The sequence below is a fragment of the Spinacia oleracea genome, chromosome 5, assembly GCF_020520425.1.
Source record: "Spinacia oleracea cultivar Varoflay chromosome 5, BTI_SOV_V1, whole genome shotgun sequence".
In the NCBI taxonomy this organism is placed as follows: Eukaryota; Viridiplantae; Streptophyta; class Magnoliopsida; order Caryophyllales; family Amaranthaceae; genus Spinacia; species Spinacia oleracea.
The window spans coordinates 36,810,381-36,834,698 of record NC_079491.1 but is presented as its reverse complement, the minus strand read 5'-3'; the positions used below and the strand labels follow the sequence as shown (position 1 = coordinate 36,834,698).

General features: G+C 37.3%; 1 protein-coding gene across 5 annotated transcripts in view; it reads right to left on the bottom strand.

The window, feature by feature from the left end:
• Positions 1-8,840, bottom strand: part of LOC110788568 (protein SHOOT GRAVITROPISM 6) — a 43,951-nt gene extending 35,111 nt beyond the window's left edge. For 4 of the 5 annotated variants that reach the window (XR_002533403.2, XR_008920768.1, XM_056828169.1 and 1 more), the window contains exons 1-5: positions 8,686-8,840; positions 8,478-8,568; positions 8,336-8,390; positions 8,101-8,232; positions 3,348-3,419 (exon numbers count right to left, since the gene is read on the bottom strand). Coding sequence is in view for 2 of the 5 variants with exons in the window: in XM_056828169.1 (XP_056684147.1) it covers positions 3,348-3,419; positions 8,101-8,232; positions 8,336-8,390; positions 8,478-8,568; positions 8,686-8,725 (390 nt within the window). In the remaining 3 variants the exon portion in view is untranslated. Of the gene's footprint in view, positions 1-3,347; positions 3,420-8,100; positions 8,233-8,335; positions 8,391-8,477; positions 8,569-8,685 lie in introns of those variants that run through there. The other variant, XM_021993193.2, reaches the window with a different exon arrangement.
• Between the last annotated feature and the right edge of the window lie 15,478 nt (positions 8,841-24,318).

Sequence of the window (24,318 nt, the reverse complement as noted above, 5' to 3'; positions counted from 1 at the left end):
AAAACGGAGAAGTGTAAATCACTTTTAGTGGTTTTGTCGTTCTATATAACATTCCAACTAAAACCATGAGTCCTACTCTTTCTTCCTCCTCTAGTCCTCTTTCTCAACCTACTATGACAAAAGCTGGCCCATACCGCATCCCCCCAAACCCCATAAATATTTTATCTCCGGATTAAAGCAGCCCAAACCACCAAAACCCAGGACCCGTCAAATCCTCTTACCCGCATATTTCATCTGCATCACATTCCAGATCTTGTTTTAGGCTATGTATCAAAAGAAGCAAATTAATAAAACCATGGGAAAAGGGGAGAGATTTGCAATTATGTATTTAACTCTCAATAATCATTTGTTTAACACTCTATGATAACTGATCTATGGATTATTGTCTTAAAATGAAATTCTTGTTCATCTTAAAATAGAAAGAAAAAGGAGATAGTAATCGTGATTTGTGATTTTCTTTATTAAAAAAGATACTTTACAAAAAAAAAAAAATCCATTTGACTCTTTTCTCTAGAGTTCAAGCTTTCCAGCAAAATGCTTAATTAATTTTAATAAATTGGCCTAAAATCCATTTTGTTTAATGTTATGTGGGTTTTTTGCTTTCCTGGCAAAAAATAGCTCAACAAAAATGGGGTTCGGATAAAAGCATGGAGAAAGGTGAAAGAGTAGGGCGGCGCAATTGTAATGCACAGTATGGTGTGAGATGGTGATTGACGAGACTAATAATTGATACTCTGTATCGTAAAAAAAGAACTAAAACCCAATGTATTAGTGGTGGTTTTATATTGGTTTTAATATAACTAAAAACAAAACTATAAATCAGTTTCTAGTTTTGGAAAAAGAAAAAACTGAAAAACTAAAACAATCCTGAACAAGGCCAATCTTTCTTAAACTGAGAAAAGGCGGAACCATCAAAAAATCAAACAATATTATGCCATAATATGATAAACTGAGCAAGAAGTGAAATCATCAGAGACTTCAATCATAAGCAAGAGTTTTTGTCCTAGAAGTAGTAGCAGAGCATCTAGAGTCCAGAAACTGACAAGGAGGAGAGTTTCCTTATATGTTGTGAGCCATGGTTGATGTTGGTTTTTAAAGATAAGATATGTTCATGGCCTTAAAACAAAAGATGGAAACCTTCAAAAGAAAAAATCTTTGAATCAACCCTGTTCTCCTATTTCTTTTCTTATCCACTTTCTAGTCAGATGAACAGATCACTCTTAAATACAACAGGTGTTTTATATGGCGTGATAGTCTAACAAAGGGAATGCCAGGTAACATGGTTATATGAGATCAAACTTCAACTCTTTGTGCAGGATTAAAGCATTTCTAGTAAACATTTTCTAGTGACCTCACTTGCTCTTTATCACTACATGTCCCCAGATACAGCAACAAACATTCGGTGATGATGCAAACAAAAGCAGGTGGATATCCTTCTACCAATTTGCCTACAACTTTCTACGACCATGAAAATAAAGCTTTTTCAAAGATCATATAAGCTTACCCAAAAAACTAAGGGTGTGTTCGGCATTGCTTTGGTTTTGTGTTTTTTCGTTTTTTTAATTAAAAAATAAACAAAACCAGTTCGGTTGACTGGTTTAAAAAAACAAGTACTGTGTTTTTACCGAAACTAAAACAGATAAGTGCAAACGACAAAAGGTGGTTTCTGGTTTTACGTTTTTAAAATCTACATACTCCTCTGCGTTCCTATTCTATGGCGGCAGGAGTGCAGAACTGAATTCGTTCTGGTATCCCTTCCAGCCTTCCCTGCGTGCACCACCTTCGAGGGTTAGCCCTCATTTTCTCCACCACCATGGCACCATATCTATTGGGTCTAATCTGAAGAAAGAGATGACTGAATGAAGATAATGGAAATCTGTAATTACCTTTCAATTAAGGACAATGATGGTCTCATAGAGGATAAAGAGAGAGTAGTTAGAGGGGTTTCTTACGCCAATGACCGATAGCCGATGGGAGATGGATGATGTGTGCCGATGGTCGATAGATGATTGTCAATTATGGAGAAGGGAAGGGGGTAATGAATTATTTATTTATTTTTCTTAAAAAATCATTTATCTCAATCCTCTTGAATGATGTGGAAGATGATGAGACGATCGAGACGCATAAATTAGACATAACCAAGTTGAGCAATTGAATAATTATTCTTTTTATTTTTTATTTTTGGGTTAAGGGATTGTTAGCCGACCCCAAATCATTTTGGGACTAAGCTTTGTTGTTGTTGTTGTTGTTGTTGTTGTTGTTGTTAAGGGATTGTTTAATGTAGTTTTTAATCGGTTTTGATACTGCTAAAAAATTAAACCAAAATTGGTTTTGTGATTTTTAGAAACAAAAAAAAATGAAACCAAACACACCCTAATGGATTTGATGTCACTAATATTATTATTCCAGCTACTTCCACAAAAAAATTTCAAAAAAAAATAAAATCTTCATGCTCCTCTAACCCACTCCCCCGTGTCATAAAAACCAAAAGAAGTACAGTAACCTTTCCCTTCATCATGTCAAAAGAATGCTGAAAGAAAATGTCAAAGCCAACTAGACTTGGAGACATCTCTTTTCCTAGTTCATCAATAGCCTTCCAAACTTCCCCCATTAATCACATCCCCATCTGGTAGACTAGATTCATCAGACTCGAGTAGAGTTTAGAACATGGCTTTGAAGGGCATCATTATTCTCTGAGATTAATACAATGATACATGCCAGGAATACTGAAAGGGGGGCAATATGAGAACTCCCGGGGAAATGAAGAACAAAAAGGACAAATGGAAAGAATAAACTCTCTGAAAAATAATGGTGAATCAGCTTAACCGAATTCCAACCTAGTAAAAGAAAATTAGTTCTCGGATGAATAAGTTTTAGTTTAGGACCTTCAAGTTGTACTTTTTAAGCACCATTCCTCAAGTCAACCCTATGTATAAGGTTGACATAGCCCTATGTTCACAACTCCACAAGTACCACATATTTAAACAACAAAACACATCTATTCTGGTATGAACAAAAAAATATAGTAGAAAAGACGTATTCTTAACTTGATACATGTATGAACTGATAGACCGCCTCTAGATAATTATACATCAACTGGCAAAAAGACAAATGATAACATCATTGGACTTGCACGTCCTCTCCCCGCGATATCAGAAGAAGAAGAGGACTGCTAATAAGTTTTAAACAAGCTTGAGCGAAGGTTTGAGACAATTTAGAGTTCCCAACCTTCCTTATCAAACCTCCTACATCCAAACCATAAAATTTGGGCCACAATACTTCGAGTTTCCCAAACTAAATAGTACCAACACATCTTTTGACAGCACCAGCCAAATCAACTTACTTACCAGATCAGGAAAATGCAAACCTATAGAAACAAGCAATCCGGAAGCAGCTTTCTGCCAGTCTGCGTTGAGTTCCTGCAACAAATCAAATTCCAATTTAATCTGACAACTTAAATTAGTAAATGGCATGAGATGCACAGTGGAAACAGAAACTCAACCTTCATGTGCTCTGTAAACAGGGAAAAAAGAAAAAGAGAAAAAAAAATTGATGTAACAACATTCTATGATTATAAACAACAGTCTTCATAGCTTAGTTTGTTAAATCTAAATAAACAGAAGGCACTTTGATGAAAGAAATGTGGCAATTTTTTTCTACAATGAATACTCAACTCAATGCTCCTTGTTTGTTTGTTGGAGACTTCAACTCAGTGTTGTTAACTGATGACAGATTACATGGTAATACTGTTACTGCAGGAGAGGTCCATGACTTCGAGGAGTGTCTGATTTCTAATGGTCTGTCAGAAGTCAAGACTATCGGAGATTATAACACACGGTGCAACAACCAGGACGGCCCTGATAGAATTTATTCGAAGATTGACATATGTATTGCTAACACTCTTTTGCTTAGTCAGTTTGCAACAGTTATTGTTGAGGTGTGGGATAGAGGTGTTTCTGATCATTATCCTTTGATGGTGAAGCTTGTCCAGGGGTGTAACCCGAGAACCACTCCCTTTAGGTTCTTGAATGTACTTACTGAGCATGAAAATTTCAATGCTTTAGTTACTGACCAGTGGAAACCCAGTCTTCATACCAATCAGCTTTTGAACATATGCTACAAACTCAAAGCTTTGAAGGGGCCTCTAAAGAGTATTAACACTCAAGTTTTCAAGAGAATTTCTCAGAAGATTGATGATGTTAGGAACAGGTTGCAGTATGTTCAACATCAGCTTAGCCAGAATCACTTTAATGCCGAGTTGATTGATAAAGAGAAGAATCTTTTGGAATTGGAGAAATAAAGTGACATAGAAGAGAAGTTGGCACCAGAAATCGAGAATAAACTGGATTCAACTTGGTGATTCAAATACTAAGTTTTCTCATGCTCATGCCAAAGAGAGGAAAAGTCAGAATGCTATTAATCTTCTTATAATGGTTCCAGGTTACAAACTCATCAGCTCATTAAAGAGGAAATTAGAGCCTTCTATGCTCAACTCATGGGGAGTGCAGCCGGCACTATTCCTATGATTGATAGACAACTTGTGCAGAGGGGACCTGTTCTTGATCATCAGCAACAAGTTCATCTTTGTTCTCCTTTTTCACCTCAGGAAATAAAGCATGCTCTGTTCAGCATGGACTCCTCGAAGGCCCCAGGTATGGATGGATATAACGTGCATTTCTTTAAGTGCACTTGGAATATTATTGGGGAAAGTGTCATTAGTGCAGTCCAGGAGCTCTTTAGGTCTGGTTTCATGCCTAAGACTATCAAGTGCACTTATGTTACTCTCTTACCTAAAGTCCCTCATGCTTTATCTGTTAAGTACTTTAGGCTTATTGCTTGTTGCTCCGTGTTATATAAATTATTTCTAAAGCTTTAACTAATAGGACGCAATTCTGTTTGGATCATCTTATTAGGGAAAGCCAGTCAGCTTTTGTGAAAGGGAGAGTTATCTTCGATAATATTCTCCTTAGTCATGAGTTAATCAAAGGTCATGGTAGGAAGGATATGTCGCCTAGATGAATGCTCAAAATTAATCTTCAAAAGGCTTATGATTTTGTTGAATGGCCGTTCCTTAAATTCTTATTGCTGGAGATGGGGTTTTCATTCCAATTCGCCAGTTGGGTAATGGCTTGTTTGACCACTATTTCTTATTCATTTAATGTAAATGGGGATATGACTGTTCCGTTTCAAGCCCATAAAGGTCTTAGGCAAGGTGATCCTATTTCACCATATCTCTTTGCCATGTGTATGTAGTATCTTAATAGGTGCTTGTTGGAGTTGAGGGGTAATTCGGCTTTTAAGTTTCACCCCCGATGCAAAAGACTTCATCTGATTCACGTATGCTTTGCTGATGATCTTCTCCTCTTTGCTAGAGGAGACATCAAATCAGTAAGACAACTTTTCAGTGCTTTTAACCTCTTTTCTAGTGTTTCTGGCTTAAAGCTAACCAAGCAAAGAGCTCAATTTATTTAGGTGGAGTTACTACTGATATCCAAGATGCAATTCTAGCTGAATTATGTTTGGTCAAAGGCGACTTGTCTTTTAAATATTTTGGAGTGCCTCTTTCTTTCAAGAAATTGTCAGTTATGCAATGTCAACCTTTACTCAAGAATATTATTGCGAGAATTCATAGTTGGTCCTCCAAGTTACTTTCTTATGCTGGGAGGTTGCAGCTTATCAAGTCTGTTTTGTTTAGTATCCAAACCTACTGGTGGTGCCAGGTATTCTTACTTCCTCAAAAAACCCTCAATTTGATTCAGACAGCTTGTAGGATTTTTTGTGGACTAGAAAGTCAGGTGCTTCGAAGAGAGCTTTAGTCGCTTGGGATTACTTGTGTCTTCCCAAGTCTTCTGGTGGGTGGAATATTACTTGCCTGGAGATGTGGAACAAAGCAGCCATTTGTAAACTCTTATGGAACTTGGCTCAAAAGAAAGACAAGATTTGGGTACGATGGGTTCATGAGTTCCATTGACACTCCTCAAGCTTCAAGGATTGTAAAGAAAGTTTTTAGTGCCATGAAAAGAATCCTTAGTCTTCCTAATGGGTTGTCCATACTTCAGAACTCTAGCTTCTCAATCAGGAAGGTTTATAGTGCTATGAGAGGGGACGTCATGAAGGAAAACTGGAAGAGACTAATCTGCAATAACCCCGGCCCCCAAAGAGTGTTTTTATCACATGGTTAGCTATCTTACATAGATTAGCTACCTGTGATTATTTGCAGAAGTTTGGTGCAATTTTGCAGAAGTTTGGTGCAATCTATAATTAGCAATGCATACTTTGTAATCGAGAGGATGAAACCTAGTCTCATCTTCTATTTAAATGTGACTTTTCAGCTGCGGTTTGGAGTAATGTTCTGAGTTGGCTTGGTATAACGAGAGCTCCGGAAGACTGGGCTACCGAGTTGCAGATTGTCAATACCAGGTTCAATTCCAACTCTCCCCTTCATCAAGTTTACAGGACGTCTCTTAGCATCACTGTTCACATCATTTGAAGAGAACGTAATTACAGAAAATTTAGGAAGATTGAGCAAAATATTCAGAGATTGTTTAATGAGATTAAGCTGCAAATTTGTGCTAGAAGCCTAATGAAGAAGAAGCTTCAGCGTTGGTGCCTTAGTACTGTTGCTATATGTTATTGATTGTTAGTTGTGACCTTCTGGTTTTTTTCTCTTTCTTAGGCCTGCTGGTTTCCTTTGGTGCTTTTGTGTCTTTTCTTCCTTTCTTTCTTTTAGAAAGGTTGTAGTATTTGTATCAGGTTACACCTGAAGATTCTGCTGGTTGTTCTTATATTCCTCTTTTTGGTAGAATCTCTAATTTACCAAAAAAAAAAAATATGAAGTTCCAAACTATAAATCAACCACCCATAAATATTAAAATACCCAAGGGCACAGGACTTGAGGACACTAGTCCAAGAATCTTTAGCTTGACGGTACCAACCTTAACAACATGAAAGTTTGAGTAGATTTACTCCAGCAATAGGTTATTTTAAACAGCAAACACTTCAAAACACAATAGTCTATTTGGATAGATATGGGGAGGGGAGGGAAGGGTTAGGGACTCATGTCCAAATATTTCAAACTTCGCCAAGAATTTTGTTTATCATAGGGCATTGAATTTCGATGCCACCCATTCCCCCCACTTCCCTTTCGCTTCCCTTCCATATCCAATCAAAAGAATATGTATCCATCACTCTTCTCTTTCCCTTCCCTTCAAATAACGACATCCAAACACATGGTAAAAGAATGTATATAAAAATATAAAATTCAGGTACAGACATAAAAGTATCTAAAAGACATCAGGGGTTTGAATTGTCTTCAGTGACTTCTGGAGATGTTTGCATGATCCTTGTCCGATTTGGATTTTGAAATGTACACGCCTCGTGGACAAGATCAATAAAGCTTTAACAGTTATTTTTAAGCATTTTAATTAACACAAGCTAATCCAAGCATAATAGACCTATAATGATGAAACAGCTAATAGTTATGTGTATACCTCTATAATGAGATCAAAGAAAAACAAACAGCTCCAATGTACAGAAAAACACTTGTCCTGCACTTGGAAATAGAGTAACCGGAAAAGCACTCTAAGGCTCCGTTTGGTAGGGCGTAAAACATTTTAATGGAAAATGATTTTCCCCTTTTCAATCATTTTACGTTGTTTGGTTGGGTAAGGGATGGAAAACAATTTTCCATGACTCCCTCAAAGGTGGAAAACCCTTTTCCATTTGAAACGGAGGGAAACCACTTTTCCTTCTTCCCTCCTTACCTCCTCTCCTTTCTTCCCTTCAATCTTCACCATCTTCTCCCATTTTCCTTTAAGGTACCAAACAAAGGAAAACTAGTTTGGAATTGTGTTTTCCCTTGAAAAATGTTTTCCATGGAAAATCGTTTTACAATGAAAACGTTTTACGCCTTACCAAACGGAGCCTAAGTGGCTATTCAAGAAGTTGCAACAAACCTACCACATCTTCGGTGATAAAAAATAATACTTCGTATGATAAATCATCAAGTGTTCACTCAAACCATTGGTCTAAAATATTGAGCACCAAGCACCTATTTGGCTATTTTTACTAAGCATAGACTGCTCTTTGTGACCAGCTAACCTTAGAAGAGATCATTTCGGAAGTGGCAACCTTCAAAAGCTTCGACATGTATGTATGATCAGCATCCTCTTTATCTAGAGCTCTAACACCAAATGCCATCACTTGGAATAAACCAGCCATATTTCCAAATCTCTGCACCATTTAGTAATAAGAAAAGAAAACAATTTTACACTCAAATTCAACAAAAAAACAACATAATTACGACAAATATTCAACAATTCACAAGAAATTCTACCCGGCGACCGCCACGCGATACGGCGGCACAACAATCAAGAACCAGAAGAGGATTCCTGCAATTCGCACCATACACAGATCAACTACAACAAGAGTAATAGAAATAGAGTTGAATTAGAGGGAGGAAAGAGAGCAAGCAGTACAGTGCGGCAATGTCTTTGAGAGAAGCCATGGAAGCTTCTCGAACAATGGAAGAATCATCCGCAAGTGAAGCTACTAGAACCTGTACGGCCTCTAGAGAACAACATCAAAGCAAAAATGGAGAAATTGATCAGCGAATAGAGATTTTCCGATTGAAATTGAATGAACTGTGTGATTGAATTTGGAGAAAAACAAAAATGCAAGAAGTACCAGGTGCAGGAATTGAGGTGCCATAGGTTGAAGAAGCCATTGGAGAGAGAAGAGAGAGAATGAGGTGGAAGACGAAGAATGATTTTGGGGGCAGGCGTATGAATGTTTATAGTTACTGGAATTTTGGGAGCATATGCTTTGCTCCGATGTCATAATTTTAGTCGTATCATCGTATGTATCATAGCTGGCTGGACCGTCAATGACTCAATGACAACATTGCCGAGTGTGAACCGAAAGCGCTAAAAGCGTCTCACTATTTTATTCATATAACCTCTTTAATTTACACGGTTGTTATACGCAACCTTCAATTACTTTGGCGCACCCCTGTAAAAAATCAGAAATGCCCTTTTTAATTCTTTGGTTTCTGTATGAAATAGTTAACTATATTTTGTTCAATCTGTATGAAATAGTTAACTCTATTTTGTTCAATCTGTACGAAATAGTTAGTTCCACTATGTTCAATCTATACGAAATAGCTAATTCTGTTTTGTTCAATCTGTACAAAATGGAAGTGTATATTTCATATAAGTTACATGAAGTGACTCGAAAAAAACAGAAAAAAAACGGATATTACCTCATTTCCAAGGTTTTCCAAGTCAAAAAAAATCGTCTATGTCAATCCAAATACGTATTCTAATTTTATCACGTACACGTTACACTAAAAAAATTCAAGTTTACGTGAACAAAAATAATAGGGGAAAAGGTTGAGAGAAAACAATAAAAGTGGGTGTTAGGTTTTTTTTTCAGAATGAAACAAATGAAAGAAAAAAAGGTTACGTCAAGTAAAATCATGCAGCATTTAGCAACCTCCTTAATTTACCCCTTCATACAACATTTACATCTTTATTTATCCTCTTACCCTCCCACCCCTAAACTGGACCACCGCCGGCCAGCACCCCTGTCCACCACCGCCGCTACCGAAGCTGCCACCACGTCGCCGGCGACAAAATACATAGTAATGTTTACATGGCTGAATCTACCGGTGGAACGTCGAATTCACAAGAGTTACTTTTTTTTGTCCGGAATTTTTTCTACCATGGTAAAGGGCTTCTGAATTTTAAGCTTGTGCCAGGTACAAACTTATGAATTTTTAGTTTCGCCTATGGTATAGACTTATGCAGTTTAAGCTCGTACTATGGACGGAGCTTAAAATTAAAAAATCCACACCATGGTACGAGCTTAAACCGCATAAGTCTATACCATGGCCGAAGCTAAAAATTCATAAGTCTATGATTTTTTTCCAAGTAGATTAAATCAAATTCAACAGCAAATCAAAACCTTAAATAATATATACTTATGCATATTAAGCTCACACCATGGCGTGGACTTATGAATTTTAAAGTCCATGGTACGAGCTTAAACTGCATAAGTCTACCCCATGGTCGAAGCAAAAAACTCATAATTCTGTACCACGGTACAAGCTTAAAATTCATAAGCATGTACCATGGTACAAGCTAAAAATGCAAAAGTTTCTGAAAAAAAATTCGAGAAAAAAAAAATCGACGTTTCATCGGTAGACTCGACCAAGTAAACATTTCCCCAGCAACGTGGTGGCGACGGTGCTGGCGGTGGTGCTGGCCGTCGGTGGTGGACGAAGGTGGGAAGGTAAGAAGGTAAATGAGGATGGTAAATGTTGAATGAGAGGGTAAATAAAGGATGGTATATGGGTAAAATAGTGGGGCAATTTTGTATAATATGAGGCGGTAAATAGTAAGCCCCTTTTAATATTGGTAGTTTACCACTCTCTTCACTCAAATTAAGTGCGATCACTAAAAGTTATTTACTCCAAAGATCTAGAGCAAATTTGTGGAAATAAAAGGATTCAAATTGGAAAAATGTGGAAACGAAATTTTCAGAATATCTATGTACTGTTAGATCACTTACCATCATAAGATTTATAACTACGGTTTTTTCATGAAATGCCCTTGAGGTTTGCAAAAACGCACCAAATACCCTCGCGTCTTTTGAATCACATAATATACCCCTATTTTTTCCCAAGTTTGCACCAAATACCCCTAAACCGACTTTCCGTTAGTCCTCCGTTAAGTTGTGTTTATAATTCACAAAATACACCTATTTTGAAACTAAGTTGCACCAAATACCCAAACTGCTTTTAAACTGCAGAATTTGATTTCCACAAATCGTTCACCTAAATCAATTTAATCAACCTAAAAGTTAAACCTAAAACAGAAATATAAGTAATAATCAAATAAAATTGTGGAATAACAAGATTTATATAGCGTTTAAGAGTGCTTTATTACATCCCCTGTTAGGAGCCTTTGAAAATCTTTATTCACTCTGCGTATTGCCCTACCTGGAAGCCTGGATGCACTTGGCGTGAATGCAAGGAAAAGAAACAAAAGAAAAAGAGGAGACATTGCTGTTGCTAGCAATGTAGCATCACTATGGGGATTGGAAAGTCAGCTTGTATGCCACTGAGAAATGTAATTACAAGAGGAGATAAAAGAGAAGTGATCCATTCAGAAATCATGTTTTAGCAGCTTTGTGGTTGGGATAGTCTAGCCTCTCGAATGCAAGCTGGTTTCATTGGTTGGTTATCAATACGATTTCCCTTTAATTTCTCTTTTGCAGTCTTGTTTTTCTCCATTCCCGACCTTTCTTCTCTGATCTAAACCCATTCTTGCAGCAGGTGCGGCACTGCAACACACAAAAAAGCCCCGGTAATTCAGTAATTTAGTATCTTAGTTCTTGTTTTGTCAAAGCCCCAAATTTCAATGGGCACAATTTAACCTGCAACACTAATATACTAATCCAATCAACAACCCTTTCTTTGTTAATTACTACCTAAATCGACAATGATATACCCAAATTACCAACACTCAATTACCGAAAAAACCCCAGTCGAGAACCCTAGTTTTCGAAAAACCCCCAATAAAACAACTCTAGTTTAACCAATCCTTCAATCGAAGAACCCTAATTTTTAAAACCCCCAATAAGAGAACCCTAATTTATAAAGAAACCCCCAATTTCACAACACAAAAACATCACAAAGAGAACATAGTGAAAAAGAATCGAGGGAGGAGTTGAGGAGAGAGATTACTTGTCATCACGGTTAAAGCTTCCAACCTTGGTCAACAATGGTAGAGAGCACAATTAAGAATTGAGGGAGGAGTGAATTCAAGAACAATCCATTTAAATTTGATGGCGCGTGAAGGATCTCGATCTACACCGAAGAACATTGCGGTGGCGCGCGAAGGAGATCGACCACCGCCGACCAGAGAGCAAGAGGAAGAACAGGGGAGAGGAGAGAACAGGGGAGAGGAGAGAGAAAGAGGAAGAACAGGGGAGAGGAGAGAGAAAGATAAGAAGTTTGAGATTTTTTTGGAATTTATGTCGAAAAACATCATTAAGGGCAAAATGGTAAATTGCAACTAACGGTAGACTAACGTCCGTTAGCTCCAAGTGCATCTCATGAACAGTACGAAAAAATAGGGGTATATTATGTGAATCGAAACACGCGAGGGTATTTGGTGCATTTTTGCAAACCTCGAGGGCATTTCATGAAAAAACCGTTATAACTATGTAAAACTAAGTAAATTGATGTGTGTCATTTCTTTAAAAAATTATCTTCATTTTTACTCTGTATATTTTTATCCTACTTTATTCTTTAATTTCATTAGTTTTCCATGGGTGGTAGGCTACACCGCTGGTTATCAGCGGGTTTTTTTTTCCCATACCCAGAAGTAAAATAGTATTTTTACTTAATGCGTTGAAAAGTTAAATAAAGTACAAAGTAGCGGCAACATTGACAGTAACTAATACAACAATGACAGTATTTTAATACAACAATATAATGACAGCATTTATGCAAACGATGACAATACTTATACTTCCTCCGTTCCGTAAATATTGCACCACTTGTTTTTTACACTATTCACACCAACTTTGGCCCTTTTTTGTGATTTGTATGTAATGAAATTTTAGTCATGTGAGGTCATGTTAGATTCGTATCGATTTTTTTTCTAAATACTTCATTAAATTTTTATAATTTTTACTTGCACACGATTTAAGATATTAAGAGTCAAAGTATTGGTTAAATGAGTAAAAGTCAACCATGTTGCGATATTTCCGGAACGGATGAAGTATAACACTTTGTATACATACTTTTACCCATTCATTTAATATGCAACACTTTAACCATTCATTTAAGTGGTCCCTTTACTTTTTCTATTTCATTTCATTTCCTTTTTTTGAGTGATTGTGACAGTATTTTAATACAACAATGACAATAGTTATATTACCGTCAGTATAACAAGTTAGCAACACTTTTACACATTTATTTAAGGGTGGACAATCTTTTCCAATTTGGTTTTTTGGGGGGGGGGGGGGGGGATGGGTATGGGTCATAAAACCACTGTCCACCAGCGGTGTAATCTACCTCTTTTCCATAGTAGTAATTAGACAAATGAATTTTTTTTTTTTTTTTTTTGGCAAGCAAGCAAGGGGGAATATATTAATCACCAACAACTAGTTACAACCTAGCTAAGGGGGAGAGGTCTTTCACCCCAAAGAAAACAGAAAGGCCTAAGCCTAGAAACAACACTATAAAAAACACAAGCTAAGGGGAACAGACACCCCAAAGCAGCAACAAACTCAAACACAGTGAGCCAGAAACACACCTAGGCTAATTACAAAGCTTGTAACCATTCCCTATTTCCACTGTTTAGTCTATTTGCACAGACTTGTTGAACTCGAAGCTTCACATCACTCTTTAAGGCATGAATCAGAGTAGGAACTGTGGGGACAACTCCTTCCCAAACTGAGTTGTTTCTTGCTCTCCAGATGTGATAAACCAGGCCAGCAACAGCTGTAATCCCCCGTAAATTTAGAAACATTATTTATATATTTTAACGTATAGTTAATTATATTTAAATAAAAATTTACGAATTTTAGAAATAAATATATAATTAACGTATATTTATTTTATTACATTTTTAATATTTTTAATGATTTATGAAATCAAAAGTAATTTTAGAACTTTTCGTTGAAAAGAAATCGAATTACGAAAATTGATTGAATTTAGAAAACGATCCTATCCGGTTTTGAATTCGAATCCTAAAACTAAACTCCTAAGTCTAGCCCAATTGAATAAAGCCCAACATTATAAACCCATAACCCATACTTCTACTCCATGTAAAACACAAAACACCAAACACCAAACCCCTCTATTCCTACTTCACGTGAAAACAAAAAGGGCAAAACTCATCTCTCTCCTTGCCGGCATTCTCACGCTCGTGGCTTTGCTGAGCCGTCAACCGGCATCTCTCACCGCCGCACCACCAGTGCACGCGCAACCAGCCGCCACCACCGTCGGCATACACCTCCTCCTTCGCTCGGTAACTCTTCCTTCTCTCCCCTCTATTTCTTCTTTCTTCTTTCGAATTTCTTGTCCTTCTCCTCCTCACCTGTTTCGGTTCTCACAGCTGCCACCATTGTTTCCTGCCGGCGACCAAGCCACCACTCGATACCGGTCTCCTCCGCCGGTAAGACTCTCTCTCCTCCCCGTCTTTCTTTCTCTCTTTCGTCCCCTCCTCTATTTGGTTTCGTGTTTGCTTCCCTCTCACTCATTTTCATTGTTGCGGCAGCCACACTCAACCACCGTGCGCCGCCGTGCCCCACCTCGCCGCCCACTCGCTGCCGCGCCTGCACTAACGCCGGCCAGCACCCCCCTCCTTCTTCCTTTTTTGGTTATTTTCCCCCTTCAATGAACTTAATTATTATTTATCTTTTAATAAATTAATTAATGTTAATTTGCATGATTTAAATTATTAGTTTTGATGATGTATTTAGAATTCAGATTATATGTTGATATTATAAATTAGTTTATTTCAGATTTATTAATCATGTTTAAGTTAGGATTTTAATCATGTTTTATTAATTCGATTTATGTTTTATTGAATTAAAGTTATAGTTTTTATGATTTAAATTATAGATTTCAGATTATATGAATTATATAATAAAGTACTAATTTTCAGATTATATTATACGAAGTATTGTTTAAATTAGTGCCTTTAAGTGTTAAAGTGTGATTTTTTTTTAAGGTTTTAATGGCTTTAAATCATAATAAAATGATTATATATTATTAAAGTTATTATTTTTATGATTTTAAAGATGTTGAATATATTTTGAGCAAGTTTTAAATTATTTATATTGTTGGAAGTTAAAGTACGATGTTTGCAAAAAGTTTTCAACGAATTTCAATCACTAATTCAATAATTGTGATGCTAGGAAATCAAACATTCAAGTTTGGATTTTAGGGAAGGTTCTAAATATGTTTAGGATGTATTTAGAATGCTTTATTATGGTTGCCAATGATTAGAAATTGATTGGGATTATTTGTTGGTTGTTTTAGGCGGAGAATTCTCTCTAGGCGACTTTTGAATTTTTAAAGTGGTCTCGCATTTTGTTTACACAAGGTACGTACATACCTGTGTGCTTGGAATGTGTGCTAATTGTTGAAACCATGTTGAATTTGTTGTTGAATTTGGTTATGTTGAAATTGCATGTTTAATATTGTTGGATGGACATATTGAACCTATATTGCATAATGAGAATTATAACATGTTAGTATGGATGATTGATGCAAACATGTTTGATTGGGAACACTAGATTACTTTGTATATATTGATTCAGATCAGTTGATTGTTGTTCCCTTTTAGCTTTTCACTACTTTATGAGGGCCGAGGACCTTGTTTAGTAAGTTGAAACCTTATACTCATATAGAGGGGTTAATCAGTATTAAAGGAAAGGTTGGATTTAATTGGAATGAGTCTTGTTTGATCCCTTTATGATACTTACTTAATTCCAAGATAAAAACAGTTGTGAATACATGTGGTTTGTATGCCTTATGTGATTGTTAAGTCATAACAGAGTTTCAATTTGTAAATCATGTAAAGTGAAACTGAGTAGCAATAGCTTTAGACTGTGCACGTCTAAAGTGACGGACAAACAGGAGTTGGGGTTCATGGTGGTAGCCCATGGCCTTTAATTCGGACCGGATTGATCACCGTGTCCTATTTTTATTCAAACGTTCCTCGATATCGTAGGTCACTGAGGTTACGGAGTCGCGCCCGTACCTCGTCTTCCTTAGTGAAGCCTCTAGCTAGAAAACTCGGTCCATTGTCTATTTCAACTAAAATAATAGTATTGTTATAAGTCTAGCCTAGTCTAGTCAAGTATGGTCGTCAAATTATCATGTTTGTCTGCCCTTATTTATGTTCATTAGTATCATGTTAGGATGATTCGTTTGGTAGTATCATGTTAGGGTTATTATTGCTTTTAGTATGTAGTACTCAGCTTTGCTGATTACGTGCTTTGTTTGTGTGTGTTGATCATGGCTATGCCTTATTGATCCTGTGATGACCCAACTTTGGTGAGCAAGGATCAATAAGTGTTGCCCATCTACAGGTTTGAAGATGATGCATCATTGGGATCGTGATTAGAGAGCTTGTAGTTATATTTGTTTTATTAAGTGATTTGGTTTGTTAACTTATATTTGAAAGTTGTCGTACTATTCGTGTTTCCTTATTTCCGTTAATTGGTTTTGGACTTAATATGTAATCGATTATTTATGAACCTAAAAGTTAGTTTTATGTTTTCCGCTGCAAAATTCTGAATAAGCCGTACGTTTTCACACGGGCGATAATGCCTTGATAATTCTCTATAGTTATATTTATAAAAGGGTTGTTTTAGAAAAAGGGAATTGTCGGGGTGTTACAACAGCAGCAAGAATGAACTTCCTTTTGAAAGCATTCCTGCAGTATCTTCTTGTCCAATGAAGGACTTGTAACACATTCTTCCTGGTGTGACTGATGCCTAGCCAGCTAAGCACTCTAACCAGACAATCTGTACTGTAAGAGCACTCAAAAAACAAGTGAGCACTGGTTTCAGGAGCACTGCCACATATAGCACACAGGTTATCATCCCCTATGCCATAGTTGAATAATCTAGCTTTGGTTTTGTGTCTATCAAGTAGAGCAAGCCACAGAGAAAATCTGTGTTTAGGAATAGTCAGTCTGTTCCACATAAAACTAGACCAGTGATTAGTTTCAGGTTGAGTACACAGACTATTGTAAGTGTTTTTAATCGAGTAGTTGGGAGTAGAGAGCCAAGCAGACCCCTGATATTTGTCATTACAAACATCTTTGACCTTGCAAATAAACTTGACAGGCCAGCTAGCAGCTAATGGTGGAACATAGAGCTGCCAGTTTTTGTTCTTAACATAGAGAGCATGGATCCATTTCACCCAAAGATTGTCCTATTTTTGCTCAATGGCCCAAACCAATTTACCAACAGCTGCCTGATTCCAAATAGCAAGGTTTCTAAAGCCAAGCCCACCTTGCTCTTTGGTGAAACACAACTTATCCCAGTTAACACTCCCTGGTCTGGCATCATCATAAGCTCCAAACCATAGAAAAGATCTGCAAATGGCATTGATTTTCTTGATTATGGTGGCTGGAATGAGGAACAGCTGACACCAGTACACACTAATGCTCATAAGCACAGAATTCACTAGCTGCATCCTTCCTGCAAAGGAAAGATGCCTAGAACTCCATGTTTTAATTCTTGAAACCATTTTTTCTACCAGCAAATTGCAATAATTAACCAACTTGAATTTTCTTAGAGCTAATTGGCACCCCTAGGTATTTAAAGGGGAGAGTGTCAACAGTATAGCCAGAGAGCTCAGTGAGACAAGTTTTAGTGGAAGAGTCTAACCCACTGCAGTAAATAGAGGATTTGCTAGGGTTCACCTGTAGACCAGTAGTAGAGGAGAAGAGATTTAAGCCTTCCAACATCAGCTTAAAAGAAGTCACATCCCCATGACAGAAAAGCAGCAGATCATCTGCAAAGCAAAGATGATTGAGTTGAAGAGTTTTGCATCTGGAATGGAATTTGAAATTGGGGTGTGCTGCAACCAATTTCATTACTCTGGAAAAATATTCCATACATAAGGTGAACAGGAGAGGGGAGAGAGGGTCTACTTGTCTTAGTCCTCTCTTAGGTTGGATCAGTGGAGAAGGAACCCCATTGATGAGAAGGGAATACTGTGTAGTGGTAAGACAAGTCATTACCAGTTGGATAAAGTGTGAGGGAAAGCCAAAAGCATGCATTACTTCTTCTATAAACTTCCACTCAACAGTGTCATAGGCTTTCTTGAGATCCAGTTTCATCATACAACTTGGCCTTGAATTTCCTCTATTATACAACTTGATGATATCCTGACAGATCAACACATTGTGTAAGATAGATCTGCCTGCAACAAATGCCCCTTGAGTGGGAGAAATAATAGCTGGCAGGATTTGCCTGAGTTTAGAACACATGATCTTGGATATACACATGTAAATCAGAGAGCAGCAGGCAATAGGTCTGAAGTCACTGACAGAGTTTGGCACTGTCAGTTTAGGAACAAGAGAGATAGAAGTTACATTCACTTCCTTGAGAATTTTCCCAGTTTTGAAAAAATCCCCAATGGCCAAGCACATGTCATCTTTGATAATTGGTCAAGTAGCTTTGAAGAATTGGCTGCTGAATCCATCTAAACCAGGTGCTTTGTTGTTAGGAATTTTGTTGAGAACTCTTTTGACATCATTTTCATCTATTGGAGCTCTCAAAATAGCTATATGATCCTCAGTCAGTCTAGCCCCTTGATCAATCACAATTGATTTCACTGCAGTCCTATTTTCCATGGTTACACCAAAGAGTGAAGTATAAAATTGGGTAAAAGCTTCTTGAACCCCATCACTGGATTGAACCCAATTCCCCTCTTGATCATGAATATAATTGATCTTGTTCTGCTTCCTCCTTTGTTTTATACTCAAATGAAAGAGTCTAGAGTTTTCATCTCCTAGTTCAAGCCATTTGAGTTTGGCTGTTTGATGAAGGAAGGATAGATAATTCTGGTGGGCTTGCTGGTATGCTGTATTAGCTTCTTTCTCCTCAGTAGCTAATTGACTGTCACCAGGTGCAGCATGGAGAGCATTCTGAGCCACAAGGAGTTCAGCATGGGTTTTAATATCAGTAGCTTCCACTGCATCAAACCCAGATTTATTCAGAATTTTCAACTCTGCTTTGATCCATTTCAATCTCTGCAGAACTCTAAACATGTGACAGCCATGAACATCTTTCTTCCAGTTTGTTTCAATCAGGGGCATGAACTTATCAGAATGGATCCACATATTGTAGAACCTGAAGGGCTTCTTTTGCTGGATATTTTTATAGCAACTCAAGATCATAGGGCAATGGTCCAATTCTTCTTCAGGAAAATAAGCAGCTTCAGCAGATGGGAAGGTGTCCTCCCATTGATTGTTAGCAAGCACTCTGTCAATTCTAGTGAACACTCTAGCTGAACCATCTTGTTTGTTGGTCCAGGTATAATGTCTCCCCACAGTTTTGACTTCATTAAGCTGACAAGTTGTCATGCAGGATCTCATTGGTTGAATTTCAGCCATTCTAACAGTAGAACCAATCCTGTCTTCAATTGCCATAATAGCATTGAAGTCCCCCATGATCACCCAGGCTGAAGAGATCATGGTTGCAAGAGAGCAAAGATCCATCCAAAGAGATTCCCTCCCTTTCTTATCTGAGTAGCCATAAATGAAAGTGCAATAAAACTGTTTGCCACTTGGTTTTGCAGTTACATGACAATGGACAAGTTGAGGGCTCATAGATATGATGCTGACTTCAAAGGCATCTGGATCCCACCCCACTATTATTCTTCCATTCTTATGTTGACTGATGTTGGTAGTAAAACACCACCCAGGACACAGATTGAGGTAAAGAGGACCCATCTTAATCCCCTTAACCCTGGTTTCAAGGCAACTGAACAACTTAATTTGGTGATAGAGGAGGAATTTCTTCACCTTATTTTGCTTCTCCACCCTGTTCAGTCCCCTCACATTCCAACAAAGGATATTATCCATTAGGCAAAGGGGATTTCACCCCCTGACCTAATGAACCATCCCCTTCCACCACATCAGAAAACACACTTTCCACTTCATGTAGCACTGCAAAGTTATTCCTAGTGTGTACTGGCTTTAACTCTTGACATTTCTGCCAACTAAAACCTGTAGCCTGTATAAACCCTTCATCCTGTGCATCAGTAGTTGCATCAGCAGCAACTGTGTTAGTCACAGTTAGAGGGGCCTTCTTAGTTGGTTGTTTAGGAACCCAAACTTTCTTGGTAATAGGCTTTTTGGTGTGGATCTGACAGTCATTAGCTAGGTGTCCCATGCCTTTTCACTTTGAACAGATCAAAGGCAACCAGTCATAAGTAACTTGTTGATCAATCAAAGCACCCTTCTCATTCACAAATTGAATTGTGGTAGGAAATGATTGATCTAGTTGCACCTAAACTAGCACCTTTGCAAACATAAGCTTGTCTCTCTTAAGGATGGCCTGGTCTACTCTAATGACTTGCCCAATCTGGCCAGCAATCTTATTCAAACTCTTCTCACCCCAGTATTTCACATCTAGAGCAGGTAGTTTAATCCAAATAGGTAAGGTCTTCACAAGTTCTTTTGCAATATTGGCATCAGCAGACCATTGTTTAATGATCAAGGGTTTTGAATCAAAAAATTGAGCATTCCCCTGTAACACCTTACTACAATTCTCCATTGTTGTAAATCGAACCAGAAAAATACCCTTTCCAACTAATGACACTTTATCAACCCCCATCTTACCCCAAATTCTATGGAAAAAGCCTTCCATCACATGTTGCGGTGGATTAGCCCCCAAAACATAGCAAATGATAGCTGATTCCCAGAAACTGATTTCCTCCGCAATGTCATCAAAATCAATACAAACAGGAGGGGGTTTATTCAATATTTCAGCATTATCAATCACAGGTATAGGATCAACATCAACAGTTTGATTAAAATCGCAAGGAAGAACAGGGGAGATTACTCTGTTTGTGTTCCCGCCAATTTGAGAACGAAAATGGGTTCGAACATCATTACCTGACTGGAGGCCATTAAGCCAGGCATTGAAATCATTCCGCACTTGAGATTGATGTTGCAAATCTTTTAGTGCCGTTTTGGGTGAGAGAATCAGTTCATCTGGGTCTGGGTATTCAACTTCGCTCGTCTCAGAATCGATTCCTTCAACCTCCATTGATGAGTTCAGCAATTCCTTTGTGGTCGCACGTGTATTAGGTCGTGAGGAAGGAGCTTGTCCTGTCTTCTTCCCTTTCTAAGATGATTGGTTGTGCTTGCGAGGCCTTGCCGACAAATGAAAATTGATCTTCATGTGGATATACTTTTCATTAGGTTTTCATAAGTTTACTTTTCCAAACATTTCCCCACTAAATTGGTTCTCTAACACAATGAAGTGTTACAAAAAAATATCTACCCTAAGGTCCTAGTTTATTTGGTTCAACTTATTTTAGAGAAAGTAAGTTTAGATAACTTCGGAAAACACTACAATTGTTGTAGTTGAGATATGACAATTATGTTGGTCGTTTTGGGTTTTATTCTAGTGCTCGTTTTAGGTTGGAAATAGTCTAATTAATTCATCCATTATTTCTTATATAAATGAACTTGAAGTGGTACGTTTGGTTTCTCGTTCCCTCGTAGTTGATTTTTGTGGAATTGGTTCGTTTAATAAGTTTTACTCCCTCTGCTTTTATTTACTTGCATCACTTTGACTTTGGCACTATTTATATAGTACTTAGTTTGACTTGAATTTTTTTACTGATATATTAATCAAATGTTATTACAGTATGTAAAATGTTTTTGGAGTTACAATACATATTTTCATAATTCCAACTTTTTATAATTTTTACAAATACAAAATTAGAGATATTTAATGGTCACGCGATACATTAGCAAGTGTGCCGATCCAGAAGTAGAAATGTAGAAGTTATCCCCCAAACACTTGAGGTTTTTTCTACTAGTGCAAAATCAAACGCATATTTGTACTCGAGTTGGATGTGATCCCAAGTACAAGTCATTTCTCCAACACAAACTCATCTTAAAGAAAGTATTATATTAACCATAAATCCTGCTAGTGGGTTTATTTTTCTAACCCAGCGACAAGTGAAAATTTTGTAGACGGTTGTAACACCCTATAATTCTTTGCTTTTATAAAACCATTTTCCAATTTAAAATAAAGGAATTACTAAAGTATTACCGCCACCGTGATAACGGTTAAGGCTAGTACCAGAATTACACAGCGGAATTTAATGTCAACTAACTTTCAAACCAACATAAATAATAATTATTGAGGCCTCCTACAAGTTGGAACCATAACGGCCCAAAAACCAAAGTATTAAAAATCCATAAACTCCAAAACATGATTAAAGCATAATTTAAAATTAGTTTCAAAGCACAAAAGAATGCAACTCTCTCAACCATCCCAAGCTACATGATTTCGATCGTACTTTGATCTACCAACCTGCTAAATTAATCTACTCGCCAACAATGCAAGTGCAAATGATGGATCATCATAGGGTCATTAAGGCAAAGGCCATGACCAAAAGACACAAAGCACGTAGTCAGCAAAAGCTGAGTACTTACAAGGCTAGAGTGAAATAAAACTATAAACATATATGCATCACTCGCTAAGTACTAATCAACATGCAAAAGCCATTTCATAATCAAAAATTAAATCATGAATACAAGACTCGACTCTTGACTTGACTCTTGACTCACAATTTAATTAGAATAAGTTTCGAACGGGCCAAAAGAATATTCCATAAAGGAAGGTGTTGGGAGCCAACCAAACACCATAATAAATATCGGGCCATACCGAGTGTCGGGCCATACCGACGAAATTCCAGCGCATAATTTAAATGAAACAACGTCTTGTATCATTAGTAGGAGATCAAGCTTTCCGGCAAGTCTCCCCCAATTGTTCATACTCAAGGTATATACGTTCCAAGAGTTTTGAAGCTTGTTCCGGTTGCACTTTACGTTTATTAATATTTTATTAAAGGCGAACTCGAGACTCAACAAACATACATACATACATACATACATTTAATAAACGACAACCAAAACAATATCATTTTAATCCTTTAGGACTTGTGATCAATAAATCAAGACGTAGTGAAATTACTACCGAGTTCCTTCTCACAAAAGGTGAGATTCCACGTCATGCCTATTAACATGAGGGTTGTGCCCTTGCACGACAAATCCTAATTCATTTCATACAAAATATTCCCATCTGAACCCTAAATGTGCGGTGGCTTACGTGAGCTAACCCTTCACATGTGGTAAAATAAATAGTACAACGAGGTACGAATAATTGGCTCAAAAGTATGCTAAACATCCCGTACAATAGCATAACAATAAATAATTCATCCCTTGCATGTGAAACAAACCATACATGCATAAATATTGAACAACATGATTGACAATGAAATCCATACTCACAATAGTCACAACATGCTTGTTCAATCAATAAATCAATAATTCCAAAAATAATAATTCACATGGTCGTTCACCAAAACAAACATGAATCCACCAAGTTCACGTAATATAATTCACATCAATAACAATCATGTAATGTCCCTTGGCAAATAATGTGGTCGCCCTAGACTTGTACGTACCTGGAATATCTAAGTACGGGGGCCACTGTGCGAATCACGACTCAAAGCTAGAAATCAACTCCTATAATTAAAATAATAAAACTTAATTATTATCCATGTTTACTAAATTTCCAGCAACTTTGTTTAGTTTTAAAACACTTGAATTAATTAGAACTTAATCGTTCATTAATAAAATAATAGTGTCAATCAATCGTTTAAAACCCTAGCATGAAATTAATTTATTTTCATGTATAAAACCATTAAAAGTCGACGTTTTAAGTCTTTACAATATTCTGAAAAATATAATTGATTATCATAATTAAATTTATCATCTAATTATGCTAATCAATCGCCCATAAGGCTTAGATTAAAACTCTAATCATAGTATGTAATTAAAACCATTAAAACTAATAAAAATTGAAGCTTTAATATATACTTCAAATCTGAAAATTATAATATTTCAATTCAAAACATTCTTCAATAATTCAAATCATCAAAATTCGGTGTTCATAACCGATCCCAGCATTTTAATTAATCAAAACCAATAATAATAATATAATTTAAATACGGAAATGAAATAGAATAGGCAAGGAAGAACAGAATTATACCAATCCGGCCTATAGCACGGTACAATCACGAATTGAATGTGATTGGGCGAAAAAAGAATTAACGGAACACAAACAAACACACAACACACACGAAGGGTGTGTTGCGTGTGCGGGCGGCGAACAAGCAAGCAGTGAGGGCTCGGCGCAGCAGACACGAGAGGAAGGAGAGAGGCGAGTGTGCGAGGGCACCAACAACAACCCAAAACAACAGCAACCACGACACGCAAGGTGTGGCTGTGCGGGTAGGTTGCAACGACGAGGGAAAGAGAGGGAGTGTGAGGGACAAAGCACGAGCAACGCAGCAAGGGAGTGCTAGGGATGGTGCTCGAAGGCACGGGGTGCAGCAACGGGCAGTAGCGCTCGTGCTGAGTGCTCGGGTGAGGGGCGACGGGCAAGGAGAGAAAGAGAAAAGTGAAATACTGCAGTAGTAATTTAGAATGCTCATAACTTTTAATCTATAACTCGGAATCCATCGATTCT